This window comes from Eutrema salsugineum, unplaced genomic scaffold (genome assembly GCF_000478725.1).
Source record: "Eutrema salsugineum unplaced genomic scaffold, Eutsalg1_0 scaffold_14, whole genome shotgun sequence".
In the NCBI taxonomy this organism is placed as follows: Eukaryota; Viridiplantae; Streptophyta; class Magnoliopsida; order Brassicales; family Brassicaceae; genus Eutrema; species Eutrema salsugineum.
Genome location: NW_006256877.1, coordinates 8486155 through 8501394, shown reverse-complemented (window position 1 = coordinate 8501394; position 15240 = coordinate 8486155). Strand labels below are relative to the sequence as shown.

The window sequence follows — 15240 nt, the reverse complement described above, 5'->3', positions numbered from 1 at the left end:
AATGCTGATCTGTGATTCCTGCTACTTGAGTAGATAAATCCTCGAATTCTGAAACATATTTATGTGCTGAACCTGTCTGTCTTAGTGAGAATAGTCTTGTTTCTGGTTCATCATCAATCGATTTCGCAAATCTCAGAATCAGTCTTTGTTTGATATCCTCCCAACTTCTAAGTCCACCTCTTTGTAGTACCCAACCAAACCATTTCTTGACTTCTCTTTCTAAACACAACGGTACCAGATCTAGCTTCTCCATATCTCTGTACTTTCCCATCAAAGAAGTGTTCCACATCTCCAATCCAGTCATACAACTTTGAACCATCACAAGTTGGCATTTCTATTTTCTTAAGTAAACTCTCTCGATTTTCTAAGTTCAAGTTCCCAGCTCGATGACCTAGCGATTGATCCATCCGGTTTTGTTCCAAGTTAACGATTGGTACCTGATTCGGATTTTAAGATTCTTGAGGTTGTTTGGATTGATTTACGTTGCTTGATGATATTTGTGATACTATTTTCTCCATCATCGCCATTAATGAGTTGAGTTTCTCGTCAATGGTGACTATCTTTGCTTCTGCTTGTGTTGACGCTGCACATAGTCGTTTGTATCCTCCTGCGAGAAATGAGAAATGTTAGTTGATCCTTCATCGCCAATTCCGAATCTTCGAACTCATCTGGAAATCGCGATCCTGCAGGCGAGTCGTTTGGTGTCGATGTCATATCTTGAATCTGGATTCGTCGCGTTGGATTCATCTTTTTTCACCGCACCAATGATAGAGAAAGAAGAGATGAAAGAGACGATTGTATTGATTGTAGAGAATGTATTACAATTGTAAAAGCTTGTATGCAAATCTAGTTACACTCTCATGGCGAATGCAAGTAGATTCAATATCTCATAACGATCTAGCTCAGACTCATAGCGTCTAGAGTTTACAACAAACAAGCATAAAGAACTCAATCTCCCTCCTATCTCATTTATAAACGACTCACACTCGTAACAGCAAACCCTATTCTTCATTCGAAGTCTTTGCTTTACTCTTCTTCATTTGAATTTGCCACATCATCAGCTGCTTCCCTTGTTTCCAACGGCTTCTTGTTCATGCTTCGAGAATATGTTCTATGGAAGTGCTTATCACTGTGGCATATACACAGACCCGTGTCTATGTGATAAGATTTGAAACATTGGCCTACAGGCCATTATTTTAAAAAAGAGTTGAATGGTCCAATTTATATTAATTATTAGTATTATTAATTATTAAGATTAAATGATTTAGATTTTGTTTAAAAACAAAAATAAGTTCTTTAATAAAATTAGTGACTATTTTAATAACATAATATAATATTAGAACAACATACAAAGTCATCTAAACAATTAGATAAATTAATTTTTTATATATAAAACTACATTTTCAACTCTCCATTTTTTTGTTAAAGTTTAATTTTTTTTACTTTCTTTTTCTTCTTTATGAACAACCACATAATCAAAAACTATTTGCCAATTGTTAAAAAATTTTAATTATAATTTTATTTCATCTAATATCATAATTAGTTTGATTTATGATTTGTTAATCTGATTTTTATTTATTTTATTTAGGATAATGATTATTGATAATGGTTTTATATGAATTTGAAATGATGATATTATTATTTATTTATATATTTTGAATTGGTTTGATATGAATATGAGATGAAGATGGTTAATTAAAGTTTTTAACACATAAAACGGATTAACTAGAATTTTTTTTGAATATTGCTTACGGGTTCGGTATATCTGGGTACGGCTCTGCATATACAAACCATACAGTCTTGCCTGAGGCTCTGGAGAAGTGGAGTTTAGAACTTATGGAGAAATTGCTGCCTCGTCATGTGGAGATTATAGAAATGATTGATGAGGAGGTCATCCCTAAACCCAGTTTCTCCAATAAACACTATAGGCCTGTTCGAAGACTCTGAAGAAGATGCTCAAACTGTGGTGAAAAAGGAACAAGAAACAGGCGATGGAGAGGAACATCAGAGGCTGAGCTAAGGCGGTTGGGTCGGGCTGCGAAGAGAGCTGCGGCTGCCATTCTCTCTCTCTCTCTCTCTCTCTCTCTCTCTCTCTCTAGTTTGGTTTGGTTTGGTTTGTCTCCACCGAAACCAAAACTTGACGACTGTTGTTAGATTTTTGATTTGAAGAATGTGATCTTTCTCTTGTCCACCGTCAGATTGAGTGTAAGCTGTACGGGTTGTATCACAGCCGTCGGATGGGAACGCCGTACAGTGGATAAACCTATATAATTCTCTCTATGCTAATCATTTTATAGGTCTTTTAAACCGGTCCAATATGCAATTAGAATCGTGGAAGCAATATAAATCGGCAAATTTGTGCTTACCCATATAATTTCCTTCTTGTTTTTTTTTTTACTTATTACTGATAAGTAAGTCAATTGGATAATCTTTCTTTTGTTTTGCCTATTTGTAGTCCAGGTCTTTCTATTATCACGTATTTATTTGCTTGTACAACTTGTAGGAACAATACTCTTTATCCGTAATTAATATTGAAAATGAAATAGAATGAAATCAAGTATGCATAATCTAGAAGTATTGCTAATAGAAAAGTGAGATCGTTTAGTTATGAATTGATTAGATGTCTATGTTTGTGACCATGTGGCATTATTTCTGCACATTACTACATGTACCCCCAAGCGCAAAACACAGTGAGAATAAGAGAAGAAAAAAAATGCTGTGGTCACTTTGTCATGAGTGTTAATAGTTCATCTCAAACATCATCTGCATATTTTATACTTACTGATGATATTTGTTAAGGCTTTGATGTCACAATCCTTGATGATGGCCATGGTTGATAAAGCAACCCTGATGATGTCCATATTCAAACTACACATTTCAATACCTTAAATTTAGCTTCATGTTCACACACGTGATACATTAGATGAAGGTCCACGTATCCAAATTTAACCATAATTTCCTAGGTTGATCAAACCCAGACAAGATCAGCTCTATACCTCAGAGAAAAATTTAAAGGTGTGCATCTCTTTCCTCTTTGTTCTTATGGATTATGAAACAAGGAACTGATAAGGAATGAATGTTTTTAAGTTGAAGGTTGAATTTTCAGTGTTCAAGAGCTTCCTCAGTTGCCAACTCCTTTGTGTCTTCAGTGTGCTCATTCATAAATGCTGCTTCAGTTTTGCAATGACATTAATAGTTTCCTGACTAAGATGAAATCTGTTGTAGTTTACGTGGTGTTTTTTTGTTGTGTGTGCGCGTGCAACTAATTTACGTGGTGTCTTTCGCCTTTTGTTGCCTCCACAGTTTAAATCCTTTTGTGCGTTATACTATAAGCTTATACTATATTTTACTAATGGAATTCTCTTAATATATTTATAGAAATAGTTATATCAGATGAAGAATTTATATAAATATAGGTTCCTTCAGATGAAGATTATACATAAATAAAATATCGTACAAGCGTAAATCCTTAGGATCATATAGTTAGCTCGGATCACTGCAATTTCAATTTGAGTTGAAATATTACAGTAAAAAAGATTTGTAGCCACCCATGTTGACATAAAGAATCAACTGAAATCTATTGAACAAGAGTTTCACACTCCTAGTCTCACAATTTCATAAAATATTTTCATCTGCATATCTTTCTGCATTAACATAAGTGGCACAACGCAAAACTAGTGTAGTGTGCAACCAACAACAATTGTTAGGACTGTGATATTTAAGAGATTTACATCAAAACCAAGGCATCCACCAGATGTACATCTTCCCAAGATTTTCAAGTGAGACTGCATCGGCAATTAACCGATGAGCCTGACCTTCTACCGGTAGAGGAACATCAGCAATCACCCCACCCAGCCGGGCTTCAATGCTGCTTATGGCGCGCTATAATTACCAAAACATGTGTTTATCTCATGCAATTAGAAAATAAAAAATAAAGAGGTCTGAATGCCATTGGTTGACATGTAAGAAAAGCATCATATGATCATGCAAACCTGAGCATGTGGGTTCTGAACTTCTACCCCGCTTGATTTGTGTGATTTTGTCCACTCCACAAGAGGATCGTGGATGAAGGTCTCCAGGATGCTCATCAATGTCTCCCTATGTGTCCTCAATACCGTGAGAGTGATTTCACATACCCTCATGAAGATGCCTTCATACCCAGTGATGCCCAAACCATCAATCATGTTCTGTGGTTTGGCAAAACATTCACAAGGTTATTTTAATAACAAATCAAAAGAAGAAGACAAACGATTTTTCAGTTTCTTGCCTGGGTCAATCTGAATGGCACCAACTCAGGTTTCTCCAGTTGTAAGCCTTTGTCAAATAAGCAACTGAAGTCTACATGAACACAATCACCTGAAGTTGAATCAAAGAGTATATTTTCTCCATGACGGTCACCAAGTCCAACAATGTGCCCAACCATGGACCAAACTGCTGTGGTGTGAGCATACGCTACACGTGACCTAAACCAAGCAGCTGGTTCAGAAAACGTTGTCAAGAACCATTTATGGAAAAGTGGAGGGAACATAGGGAGGATCTTGGTCTTCAGCATCTCATATTCCTTATTTACAGCACACTGATCATATATTCTTTTAATTTGAGGATTTGTTCTCTGCCGGTCAAATCTCCCACAAGAAATGTATATATCTTGTAAAATATGGCGGAGTCCACGTGTGTGTGGCACCCACTCAACCATACCACAGTCTTCAGTGAGAGGAACTACTGCAAATGTACGGATATATAACTTCCTTCGCCTGCTTTCGGGATATTTGGATAGTAAGCGGTTTATCATTGCAGTAAATTCCATCATCCGAGCATCTTTCCTGAGATCATCCTTGGGCTTGCAGAGAAAAGGATACTTTATACCATCATTTCCCAGCAGAATGATCTGAATATACATAATATAATCTATTGGTAAGGCATATTTCAATAATGATTCTTAAAGATGAAATGTATTTATGGTATTGTATAATGCAGCATATTAGGAGACCTACAAAAGGATATATAAGCAAAGAGTATTGTAGAGGACCATATGGAATTAGGTTGACGTTTCCAATATGTGAAAACAGTAAACCGTACCTTCTTTGGGCGCTGAAGGGATGAAAGTATCTCGGCTTCATCAGCTATACCAGAAATAGTAGGTAGATCTGAACCAGAAAAGACACTGGTAGAGTATCGTTCATTATTGTTCATATCGAATGCTGGTAGGGTAACGGTAAGTGACTGTTGAGTTGGCATGACGATATCCAGCGGCATCATTCTTTTCAAGGCGCTGAATTCAGTCGCTATATTGATAATCTTGGATCTTGGTTGTCCCCCATGGAAGCACAGTTTAATCAAATGATCAGTCAAACTAGCAAACTGAACGAACAGATTGTGGCCTCTGTCACTTTGGTTAAAATCTTTCCGTGCACCTTGTATGATTTCTGCAGCTGCTTCCCTCCTAGCAGGAATAGTAGATTTTGAAACACCTGCCATAATCCAGAGCCCTTGCTGAGGAAATTGATGTAGAACAGAAATGATGATATTTTTAACCATTTGTACAATTTCCCCATTCTGGTGACAGATTCTAGAAACCAACTGAGGCAGCACAGTTAACCATTGATAGGTTGGCAGATCCTTTAAGCAGCCCCTTATTAAACTCATTATCTGTCAAAAGAATAAAAAATATATATATACATATGAAATAAGAAAGTATTAGATACCAAAGAGCTATAAAAAAAAAGAAGAAGAAAGAGTCCATAATCGCCACCTTTGTATGAGTACTTTTCAATTCCTTATTCAATTCCTTATTTCTTACTGAACCACTCATTTGGTAGACAGTACCAAAGTCAAACCATAGTGTTAACAACCTCGGAAGTGCCTGAAAGAGTTTCTTGTGCCCACTGTGAAGTCCCTTCGCATAGAAATACATCCCCTTGAATAGGTAATCCCACCCTGCTTTCTCACTGCTTGAGTTCAAAGAGACAGAACTTTTTTTGCTACCTGCAGAGCTCAATACCAAGCTCTCTTGTTGACATTTTCGTGCATCAACATATAGTTCATCATAATACTTAGCCAAGTGGAAATATCCCTTCTCCCAGGGCAGCAGGTCCTTGACTTGGGTGTAAAGATTCAAAACATCTTTCTTTTGTTTTTGCCCACTGGAATGGATCCATTTGGTATACAAAAGAAGAGTCTTCGCAACATCTTTTTTGTCATTAAAAGATTGTGTGTTACGAACTGTTGGCTCTGGATTTTGGGGAGCCATCAATAAGCTATTGACAGAAGAAATTACAGTGGAGTCAACAATTCCCTCAGGCATATTCAAAAGAGACTGTTGTAGTTCTATAATGGCACTGTCCGAACGCCTAGTGATCCAAAGTAGTTTTGCCTTTTCCATGTGAACATTATGCGCACCGGAAGCCTGAGCTTCCAAAATTGCCCTGTGAGCTGTCTCATAGTGTCCAGCCAGACGGCAAAGCTTTGCATATTGAAGCCAACAGTTCCCAACTTGAGCACCAAGCCCAGAGACACCAAAGACAAGCCTTCGGAAAGCTAAGAGAGGTTCCCTTGTCCACAATGATGATTGAGTAAACCTGAGTCGGTTCTCCCAGTTATCTACTACTTTTGAAAACACAAGATCACTTGTACTAAATGATTTCTCCAAATATGAATCCCCAATAAGAAGCGCCTGGAAGTCCTCTAGCTCCCTTAGCAAGTGAAGTTTGACAACAAAAGGATAAGCTCGTGTATAGGAGTCCATGCCTGCAGCAGCTAGAGGAGCAATGAGAGCTTGTTTGGAAATTGCTATTCTCTCAGCTACAGAGTACTGATCCTTCTTCATCATTGCTTGGAGAATCTTTGCAACATCTCTGTCAAAAGAGGCATTACTGTCTGAGCTACTGAAGAGTAGACCTTCTTCATCAGCTCCACCAAGATACTCATCCATCAAGTCCCACTTTCCAAGTCTCCATGCAGCTTGTACACCTTGTGTGCACCACGTTTTCTTGTACTCAGGCACTCTGGAAATTAGTCCGTCAACATGGGTGACCATTGTTTGATGGTGGCACATGTTAAGTAAGCAATTAAGAACATCTGAGTGTCTTTGAACTGATGTTGGTTCCATCTGAAGGGCTTGTTCACATGCAGTAAAAACTTCTGCCCAGTTACCAGATTTCTTATCTATCAACAACTGGTCTTGCAAGCTTAACGATTTGCTTAAACTTGCAAAGCCTGAAAGACCATCAGGCTCATCAAGGCAGCTGTATATTCCCATCAGAGAAGAAACATCAGCGTTTTCAAAGATGCCTGTCTTCTCAGCTGCGGGATTTAAGGAGCCCGACTTTTCACGTACGTGGGATTCGAGGTACATCAATGACCTAGCATAAGCCTGACACCTGAATGATGCCCTAGCAAGGGTCACCTTTGGTATAGCAAGCAAAAGCTCCAACACATATTTACATTGTATAAGAAGTTGATCATGTTCTGTTGTTGAAGTTGAAACCTGGTCTTTTGATTTGGGTGCAACTTGCCTACCGCCTGGTGACTGCATAGACAATGAGAGTGCTACTCCTTGCTTCACATCGTCAACCCATTGCCCAAGGTTATCAAGAAGCGTGAAAATAGCTTGAACACAAACTTCACTTTGACCAACACTAAAGCTGTTTATTGTCACCCCACTATTTTCTGATGCAGCAGCATCAAGAACCGAAAGGATCTCTTCTGAAATGCTAAGCCGTGCTGCCTCAGTCCCATGGCAAACAACATCTAGAACTAAATATGGTAAAAGATAAGTAGCTGTCTGCATATCGTGACGCACTATGCCTCGACAAGCAGCAAATATGCTTACACGGGATCCAGTTGCATGTGCTGTCAAATTTTTTATCCAGTAGGATAGCCACCTTCTGAATGACATAGAAGGCCGATAAATTGGTCCAGCTGACCCAGGGTCGGATACATTTGGAAGCTGAAACCTTGAAGTCAAGCAGGGAGCTATTAGTTCTTTAACATAGTTTGAGAACCGGTCCCATAATTTTTGTCCTCTCTCATTCACTTCATTGCTACCTCCTGATTTTCTAGAACCAGATTTAAGTTGCACACGTTCCTGTGGCGTAAAGACAACAACATTTTCAGCTAATGATGGTTCACAACCAGCAATCTTTAGTAATTCCTGTATGGCAAGAGCAGCCGAGTCTTGTATGATTGTATCCTGTGCAGCTCTAAAAGCTCTGGCTAAATGTTTGTGAATCAGCTCGAAGATAAGATCATCATCTGAGCATTGGATTTTAAAACGGTTGGATGAAACAACTCTCACTTTGGCGGGGTCAATAGCACCTATTGCTCCAAGATTGTCTGCACAGACTAACTTCAATCTCTGACCCACTGTAGTTCGTGATTCTTCTGCACATCCCTGTAGTAAAGATGTGATCAAAGAGCTTAAGATCTCCATGTCTGAGATAAGTTCACCGGCAATTAATGCAGTAACATCTTCATTTCTCCGATACAGCAATTTGCTTAGCTCACATGCCACCATGTATCTAACATTCAAATTCTCATGTTTCATACAATTTACAATATCTCGTAACTGATCCTTCAGGCTCATTAATCCACGTGCTTCTTGAATAGCATTGTTCAATTCTGCTAAAGAAGGTATGCTAGGTAAGAGGGGGAACTCACAGATGTGCTGCTTTAGTATATCTCTATTCTTCAAAACAAGTTCTTCAAGAATTTTCACCACATCGTCTAGATATACATGGGGACCTTCTTTCTCTCTCTCTAAGAAGGGTATAAGTGCCGCAAAAACCTGAGAAATCACATGCTTTATGCTAGATGGTGATACGGCAGCCAACTTTTTTGTAAAAAAATGTAAGACCAAGAGACCCTCGCTTTGAAGTGCATCTTTGTCAATGGCATGCATAAGAAGAACCATAAGCTTAGGCACATATGTGCTGAGATAGTGGCCCATCATCTCAATGAGCAGCTTAATACGCTTCAATGCTTGTTTTTGAAGAAAAATATCATCTGCATGAAGCATTTTTCTGTCGATACTGTTAAGGAGTCCAACAAAATGGCTTTGTAAAAATCCAGGAAGATCTTCTGCATTTGTTAAAACTTTTGAGATCTTCTTTATTGCCTCAGGTAGTCTTTGTAGCCTGCATAAGCAAAATATTGAAATCAAACAGCATGTCATAAACAAACAAAAAAACCAAAAAATCTCCTTGGACGTTCAATTATATGTTTAAAATGATGATTGCATTTTCCTTTCAAGGCTTTTGAAAACCAACACTCTCTAACTGGTTCGGTTGACATGTAAATGTGAATGAGCACAATATGGAACTGTTAACATGCAGAGAGAGCTCAAAAGAACATGCACGCATTCACACTTTTAAAAGCGAATAGGTGTCACATTCCTTCTAATAAATACTTCTGAACCAAAGAAATCAAACAAAAGAAAAGATGTAGAAAAATTTCATACTATTAACTACTAATTTCTGCTCCAAGAGATCTGAAGCTACGCAAGTACATACCGTCTATCTGTCTCGAATGTATCAGCAATGTCCACAAAGCACACAAGCTCATCTAAGAGTGCAGGCAATGCAGCAGCAAAAATTTCTTTGTTGTTCGAACCAATCTGTGAGTGATACAATTGCAAAACTGCGAGGAGATTCTTCTCTTCTTTTTGATTCAGAGCAAAAGCAAGAACTCTGGGTAGCCAATTTACTATTAGAGATACCACTTCTGTGTCTAATAACTTGGCCACTTCATTCAAGGTATTGGCTGCCTGATCATTTTCCTGCCAATATACCAACAACTTAGGAAGAACAACGGGGACCATTTTCCTCACAAGTTCTTCAGTTTTAACACCCAAAACAGCCTCTGCAAATTCTCTTACCACATTTGGATCGTTGATCAACCTGACGGATAAATGATGAAACAACTCATTTTGAATATGTGCAGCTCTGGAAAGTAGCATCGCAAATCCCCCTTTCACATGGATGTAGCAAGACCGATTTATTAACCTTGACGCATTTATTCGGACTATCAAGTTTGGATGATCAAGCTGATCAATCAGCAGGAAAAGAGAAAACAAGAAAAGCTCACTGGTAATATCAACCGCTACCATAACTTCAGCTGCCGTTTCCAAGAGTGTCCGGATGACAAGAATATCCTTAGCTGTTGCTAGAGAATGCTCAATCAAATTAAAAAAATTCCTTTCGCAACTTTTTTCCATAGCCTCTTCATCCAGAAACAAACAACTCATAATAGGATGCTGTACAAAGATACCAATTTGGGCACAGAATGCTTCCCTTACATCTGTATTTACATGAAGTAACAGATATTGAAGGCTTCTAATCCATTGAGACCTTGTTCTGACCAGAATATCTGGAGCTGTGTGGCCAAGAATTCGTCGTATTACTTCTACACAAGCTAGTTGAATCTCTTCACAAGACTCGTCATAGAGAAGATTAAAATATAAGGATTGAAGGTTAGAGTAATCACGATGATGATTCATTTCCATATTCACCATATCCGGAGTCTCTATGATTTTGAAATGCTTCTCATCTTTGCCTTTGATAGATTTATCACACTTTGAACACTGAAATCCTTGAAGTAGACAGTTTAGAGTTTCATCTTTCTCTATATCTTCATGCAGGAATAAATGGCATGAAGTTTTTTCTGAGCCAGTAGTACTTGATCCATAAAGGCACGACAAGAAGCCAAGAGACTGAGGAATGGTTCTTTTAACCATCAAACGCTCTTCTTTCAACAAACGCCTATAAATTTAAGACCAATGAACAGTTAAGCTATATCTTTAAAAGGAACTGTGAGCAAAAAGAGCAATATGAACTTTGATTATTATGTCATTTTTTTTTCATTAACTTACTCCAGCCTTCGTAATATATAGGAAAGGGCATCAAGATCAGAGAAAAGAACTTTCAGTGGCATGGAGATAACAGCGACAGCTCGCACTTGTTCAAAAACATCAGAAAGAGCCATATCAAAGATATCAAAACAACTCTCATCACGTAAACCAAGCTTTATCCATATCCCCACAGACAAGCACTTAGACTTTAATAGAGAGCTATGCTTCTCAAACAGCAGAAAGTGCGTCCAAGGAAGCTTTAACAAGACTTGTATGGCATCCAACTCATTCCCATTACTCGTATATTCATATTGTAAATCCAAATCTATTGAAAGATTGAATACATTAAGAAATGATGGTCGAAACTTGTATAAGCAAAGGAAATGTCAGACTTCATGGACAAGGAAAATTACCAGGCACGAGTAGCACATTGTGAATTCCTTCCAAGTAAAAAGAAACATCGAACATGATTGGATTATTTTTCTCAACCTACATAAAAATATTAAAAAATACTGAAAATGAAAATGTTAATATAAGAATAGGGATTGGGGAGTTTCTGTTACCTGCTCAGTTATCCATGGAATCCAGGCAAACATCTGGTGAAACAAGCGATAAATCATTTCAGTCCACGGACATAAACAAACGGCATTGGTGAGAATGCTAAGTGCCACTACTGAAACTTCAGGCCGTAACAGACTAAGTCCATCAGGTGGAGGCTTTAAAGATTCCACTGTTGAAATAAGCATCCCACGCAGACTAGCAACATCTTTTTCATTGATCTCATCGGCAACATTAGTGGCAAAGTAGCCCCCTTGTTGAGTATCAACACCAACTTTTTGGCGCTTCTTTTTGTGGGTACTCTCATCCTTAATATGCCTTTTTTGTCCAACGTTAATCCCCTTGACAGGTTTATCACTAGCTGTTGATGTATAACTACCACATTTGGTTGTCTCACCTCGAACAAAATCAGGTCCAAGAACAACGAGAAGTGCTTCAAAACATTCTATCAATTGTAAACAAGGTTCTGAAAGATGAAGCAACTCTAGAAGGCAATTTAGCTTCCAAATACAAGGAGGACAAGATTTCACAATCCGCACATACGCATTGCACAAGGAAGCCTACAAACATAAATACCCAATATGATTTCTTATATAGTTGTTGAATGGGCAACAACAAGTAAAAAATAAAAGAACTGATTAAAAATTCATAGGAGTGAAACATGTGTATGGGAAGAAATATATCCAAATATACCTTTAGCTCCTCACTCTTTGTTCTCTGTAATGCATGAGGGAAGACCAACACTAAACTCTCTGCAGTTTGTTTGACATCGTCATCAGAACAGCTGGAATATACTGTCATAAGACAGCGACCAATGGTAGAATCATATACCGCATTCCTGTAACACAACCCCAAAATTGGAAGTTCAAAGTGAAGGTAAGTCTTTATTCTAAATTACATAGGAAAATATTTGCTTATCCAAGATATGTTCCACACAAGTGGGAGAAAGGTAAGTAGAGAAGATCCAATTTTATTTGATAAATTTATAATAATGGCAAAATAAAACAATAGTAGTTGTGCTTCGATATGTTAGGGCACACACCTGTACACAGGAAGTCCTTCTTCATCTGTACTTAGAATGAGGATGATTGACTGTATCAATCCCACATGAGGGAGTATGTTGAAACTAAGGATTGATCCAACAAGAGAGACAAATTCAAAACATGCCTGCAATTTAAAATCAGATGTCAGATTAGAGTCACAACAAATCATTACATCTTTAAAGAAAATTAAATGAACTAGTTACACTAACTACCGATCAAAGATAAACCAAATTACCAAGCATATGAATAAAGAGAAACTCACCATCTGAACATCTGCACCACCACAACATACTAATGAACAAGCAGCCTTAACAAAGGATGTATGGATTAGACCCTCGACGTAGAGTGTCCCCTCAGTTAGGCATTTGCAGATGAGTTTAATGATACAAGTAGCAAAAGGTTGCCATCGTTTGGCTCCCAATAAGTTCAACACAATACCGTCCCCATCTCTGGGCTTATTAGTATCTGGCAGATCACAAAGATGACAAGAATCCCCCCAAATTCCAGAAAAGGACAAACAGAAACACCTAAATGGAATGTGAGATTCACAGAGTTCCAAGTCATTGGAATGAAGTGATGCAATAGGTTGCATATCTGGACACATACAAAAGGGATGTTAGTCCAATTTAAGTTGAAGTCTTTAGGAACCATAGAACGTGAAGTCAGTTTTTCAAGAAACTATCTCCAATAGTAAAGTTGGTCATCTCTATATAATAATTATTATTTGAGTAGACATTTTAAAAGTAACCTTTATTTTGTAAAATATTACATGATATGTCATTACAAATAACAAAAATAATTAAAATTGGAAAGGATATAGTTGTCTTTCAAATCTATTGATAAAATATGAAAAGTCTTTGTTTTTCATTTAATAGAGTATATTTATTATTTAATTTCTGAATTTAAAAATATGATAGTTTTTTTATTTTTTTCGAGTGTATTTAATTAAAAAACGCGAAAATATTTTTTTTATAATTACATAATATAAAAGTCAAGATTCAAAGTTATGATATTAAAAAAATGGTGAAATATTTTTTACAATATTTTGCTATATTTAATTGATTATATACAAATATTTTTTTTAGTTATTTTTACTAAAAATTTGATATAAGAAAGTTGATTTTTTCAATAAAAAAAATTGTGATGAAGTGAGAGTTATTGAACGGTGCATATTATAATTCATTATTAAATTTTAATCTAATACAAAACATGTTAGGTAAACGGGTTAGTTCGATATGAACGAATTATAATTCTAATTTTTTAATATCCCACAAAAAAATTCTCGCAATTCAAAATATTAGTTTTTAAAATAGATAATATATTCAATCTACTAAATATTATAATTTTTCTTTTAAAACTAAATATAGTTTGTTGTATATTTATTTTTTTATATATCAAACCTAAGTGTAAAGAGTATTATATTATTTTCATATATAGTTAAAAAGATAAAAACATTTTTATAGTTTGTGGACACATTTTAAAACCCAGTTATTAAATGATGCAAATTAGAGTTGATAATTATAATATTATAATATTTTATATATTAGTCTAAATAATATTTTAGTTTAATGCCAACGTGTTAAAAATAGCTTTTTTTGCTTTACACGTTTATAAAATAACTTCATATACGGATTAACTTATTTTTTATAATTCAAACAAAAAAAAAGTTATATACGGATCAATTTATTTTTCAAAATTCACAAAAATATGCATTATATTATCGTAAACTTTATAATAATAAATGTTATTATAAAATAACTGTTTTTATAAAATTATTTAAGTTAATTGAAGGTCAAAAATATGTCTCATGCGCTACAGCGCGGATTAATCCCTAGTTGTAAGATTAGTGGAACAAACTGAAAAGAATTTAGGGATATTTTGAAAAAGAAAAAAAAAAGAATAAATGGTCCATGAAAATGCTTATCAGGCCAAATCATTACGATAAACAGGGAAGAAAGTTGTAAATTTTAGACTCTTACCTTCAACGGCCTGCAAAGCGTCACGGAAGAACATCCGGTAAGCCATCCTTGAGTTGGAACGCAGTAACATTAAGAGAGATGCAAGAGTTTCAAGTATTACTCCATGCCCAGGACTGCAACTGGTTAGCAAGAAAAGGGATTAAAGCGAAACTCGGGTCTTTGCTGAAAAGTGATGTGCATAGAGTGAAATCTCTAGTCACTTACAGAAAATCTGGTTCTGAAAAAAAAGGCATAATATGAGCAATCACAGGGAGAATAGCAGCAGGATCTCCATGATAGAAAACTCCAGGGAGGATCCTTGCTGTATGACCAACAAGCTTCAGAACAGCTGTAACTTCCCTTCCATTACCTGTAATAGAAAATCCCATCCCAGATTAACCTAACAAGTTCTTGTATATGTATAATTCTAGCCATAAAAAATAATTCCATGATCCCACAATAGTTTTTAAGTACCGAGAGACAAGACAACGTAGGATTTCAAAAGATTTGGGATGACAGCACGAAATCGAATCTCTAGAGCATCGTCATCAACTCTGGAAGAGTGACCAAGGTTGTTAGCCGGAGTCAAGGAGGATGCTGCCACCCGTTCACGGAGTTCGTAAACCAGGCTTGACAGATTATTGTCCTCCGCCATTTCTTTTATTGTCCTTCAACAGATTAATGTTGATTTATAAATTTATAGAGACAGAGAACAGGCCCAACTGTAGTGAATCGCGCACAGCTTATGCTATTGGCCCACAATTTGGCTTGAGTTACAATTATAATGGAAGTTGACGAAGATTCATATTTATAATGCATCTTCCCCTTCTAAATT

General features: G+C 36.6%; 1 protein-coding gene across 1 annotated transcript; it reads right to left on the bottom strand.

Annotated features, from left to right (window-relative positions):
- Positions 1-3613: 3613 nt before the first annotated feature.
- On the bottom strand, positions 3614-15162 carry LOC18022875 (serine/threonine-protein kinase ATR). Its single transcript, XM_024158835.1, has 15 exons — positions 14880-15162; positions 14631-14775; positions 14427-14545; positions 12710-13041; positions 12447-12571; positions 12098-12242; positions 11410-11964; positions 11260-11335; positions 10868-11171; positions 9510-10757; positions 5753-9134; positions 5080-5649; positions 4268-4888; positions 3993-4187; positions 3614-3882 (listed from the first exon to the last, which is right to left on the bottom strand). The coding sequence occupies exons 1-15, from the start codon at positions 15058-15060 to the stop codon at positions 3733-3735; spliced, it is 8148 nt and encodes a 2715-aa protein (XP_024014603.1). The 5' UTR covers positions 15061-15162; the 3' UTR covers positions 3614-3732.
- Positions 15163-15240: the final 78 nt, after the last annotated feature.